Below are 3,393 nucleotides of genomic sequence, written 5' to 3' on the forward strand. Positions count from 1 at the left end.
CGAAACATACTACCAATAGAAATACATTGCTTTTAAAATTGTTCTGTGTGACACGAAAGAAAGGGGAAAATCGTGTTGGTGAACAAGAATCAATAGATTAAATGTCGTGACAATAACACGAAATGCCGTGAGACTGGGTTGTAACTATGGACCTGCTTTCAGCGCCAGGAGGTGTGGGGGCTGCTACTGTAAAGGACTGTAAGCAAGCGTTTTCATGTGCCTCCCTCAATTCAGTTAACTTCCATCTACTATAAACAGTGGTACAGGGATAAGTCCCAAAAACCCAGAAATTACTAGGCATCTAGCACTTCCTGTTCCCTTGTCTCAAAGTCAACAGTTTCACACCTTTCCACATTTTAAAATATGTCAGTAACATTGGCTGTCTTTATCTTAGTGGTGGTGACATGTGTTATGAGACCCTTATGTAGTTATTTTATAGACTAATATAGCTTTTTTACTTTTGGCAATTGCATTAACACTAACAAAATTATAAAGTGGTGTTAATATTTGGATATCATCCTGTTAAACACAACGCTTCATAAATATGTGTTTCTGTTCACCAGAGGTTTTCAACACATTGTGCAACATCATCCCACTCTATCACGTAAATCATCACAACAAAATACAGCAGCAACACACACACACACACACACACACACACACACACACACACACACACACACACACACACACACACACACACACACACACACACACACACTTACACTTATAAGAGGATCATGGAAGGGACTTTTTTGTAACTCCAAGGATTTAACAGTTATCCATATGAAACAGTTGTAAATATGCAGTGGTGTTTATTTGTATTTTGGTATCATTTAGTATAATCACATAAATTCTGTGTTCTTCATTTATTGAAATGTCAATACCTGACAAGGTCGGAGTGGACTAAACAGCGGATAAACTGTGGCGCGCTTACAATAATTGCGCCGCATAAGCGCATAATAGTGCGCCGCATTTGCGCTTCAGATGAGGAGGTGAGGCCCCCTCATAGCGGCATGAACCCGTATGGCACAATACAACTCAGACTGGCTTACCTGTACGTCAATCAAGTGGCAAATGCCATAGTAAGGGTGGATGATAGGCTGCCTTTAAAAAAATTAAAATAAAAGTTTTTTTTTTTCAATGCCACGTAATCTACCCACACTACCGGTTGATCGCGATCGACGTATTGGGCACCCCTGCTGTAGGTGTTGTTGAAGTTACTACAGGCGGTCCTTCTTCTTAATTGAACATATATTGTTCTTTAGCTATCCTGCTCAGGCTAACTTACTGTACACATTACTATTTATTTCCAACAAATTCCAGAACACACAGAAAGATTTAAATGAAAAAGCATGTTTTTCACATAAGTTTGTTGACATATTGCAGCCAACACTGCAATTTGTCTGCTTTTGGGAATTCAGATGTAGAAGTGCAGAATAATATCAGACAGTTTTCAGATGAACCTCTAGACACCCTCTCTCGTTGCTATCTGTTTCCAGTCCAACTAGCCCCGGGCCAGTTAAAGTCAGCTCCACCAGCCCGAGCCACGGTCCAGCCAGCCCCCGGCCAGCAACCAGCCCACTGATCCCCAACAAGGTAAGACACCTCTGCTTGTGTTGTATCAGCGCCTTGGGAAAACTGCAAGACATCTCTGCCCAGAGAATCAAACTTGAGAGTGATCTCAGTTTCTGGGTGGCAAACTTGAGCTTACGGGTAGGGCTGCACGACTCTAGAAAAGTGCTGCTATGATTTCCAGAGAATCTACTGTATGATGAGAAGGCAATTATCCCCCTGTACCTATGACATTTTGTCCGGTTGGTTAATATACTGAATCCCATTATATATGTTTATATGGTCATGTGGCAGAGATTTCCTTGTAGTTGTCATCGTTATTATGGGTTCACCATATTTCGATTTTTCAGGTTTTATTTAGCTGATATCTGTCAGATAGTGTACATTTGCTTTGATTCCGTAAATACATGATCTAGTTATTGTCTTTTGTCAGAATTAGTGTCAGAACCTCTAAAGGTATTTTTATTTCACTGTGTTGCACCACGTTATGTATCTGTGCCCATTTGGTTTAATACTATTTTTTACTTAAGGATGCAGATTATGAAGAGAAAAGGGGCAATGTTCACCCTGCTATTGTTTACACAGAAGAAAAATGGTTGTACAAAATGAGAAAACATAGAGGTAAGACTTTGATTGTTTTTTTGTGTCTAACATATCACTTGTCCTAAATAGAAACATTTATGATACAGGAAGTACAATTATTAACTGGTGACAACACGTCTCCTCTGTAGCCATGCGGAGGGGCTGGTGGCTGCAGAGAGCTCAGTTAGATGGACAGATCGTTTATGCAGGCTGGCTGTTTGGACATCGGTTTACATTTCATTACATAATATGACAAGGGGAATCAATTCAGTTCAGAAACATTTTATTTAGAGATGGGCTCATGCAACTAGTCTCGTTTGTTGATCTTGCTGAAATGGCATTGTGTGGTTTGAACATAGGTTTACACTGCACACAAATTGGCTTTGATCTTCTGCTGCTGATAGTCCTTGGGGAATTTGATTTAATATGGACTTACTTTGCTTTATAGTGAAAAGCTGTTTTAATACAGTTATGTTTGTGTATCAGGAAACATGTCCCCTTACAGTTAATACTGCTTGTATTGTGTTTGGGTTGGTTCTTACTACGGTTCTATTCATTTGCTGCCTATAAGCTGGTTTTATTGTCTTTGAAAATGCATAATATTCAACTATAGTTTTGAATTGAAATGAATGTGAAGGTGATATTCCTTATGCCTGGAAGGAATTTCTTAACACTTCTCTCAAACGTCTACTTGGGCTCAAGGATGAAATGATTTGAATGTGTTGGTCACTGTGGCCTCAACTATTAACTATTTGTATGCCGCAATAAAAAAATCTATTTGCAAGTTAATTTCACACTAGTGTCTTAAAGGACAAAATTATGTAAGTGATGACAGTACATCAAATGGGATTACTGGTATTAAATAGCATAATATAAAATAAATTGAGACCCAATGATATTCAATCGATCAATCAAAGTGTATTTATATAGCCCAATATCCCACATTTTATATTGATCTCATTGGGCTTTACAGTTTATACAGCCTAGAAATACGACCCCCTCTGTCCTGAGACCCTCACATCGTTCAGGGCATCTTGAGTGAATCTCTTCTTTGTGTGAAGCTTCAGGGTGCAAACGAGCTTTAACTTCGCTTATACCCAAAGTTGAAAGTAGAACATCCATTGCTCTACTGCTGTTACTGTTCACTTAGTCTACCCCCCCACGCCTGACCTGATAAAACATCAGAGAGTTGTGTGTGTGTGTGTGTGTGTGTGTGTGTGTGTGTGTGGGGTGTGT

General features: G+C 39.4%; 1 protein-coding gene across 1 annotated transcript in view; it reads left to right on the top strand.

Annotated features, from left to right (window-relative positions):
- The window catches only part of LOC104946576 (disks large homolog 1-like), a 32,089-nt gene that overhangs the window by 6,183 nt on the left and 22,513 nt on the right, over window positions 1–3,393 (top strand). The window contains exons 4-5 of the mRNA XM_010772442.1: window positions 60–64; window positions 1,488–1,599. Of these exons, the coding sequence (XP_010770744.1) occupies window positions 60–61 (2 nt within the window). The 3' untranslated portion in view covers window positions 62–64; window positions 1,488–1,599. The remainder of the gene's footprint in view (window positions 1–59; window positions 65–1,487; window positions 1,600–3,393) is intronic.

This window comes from Notothenia coriiceps, unplaced genomic scaffold, assembly GCF_000735185.1.
Source record: "Notothenia coriiceps isolate Sejong01 unplaced genomic scaffold, NC01 NC01_scaffold00011190, whole genome shotgun sequence".
Lineage (NCBI taxonomy): Eukaryota > Metazoa > Chordata > Actinopteri > Perciformes > Nototheniidae > Notothenia > Notothenia coriiceps.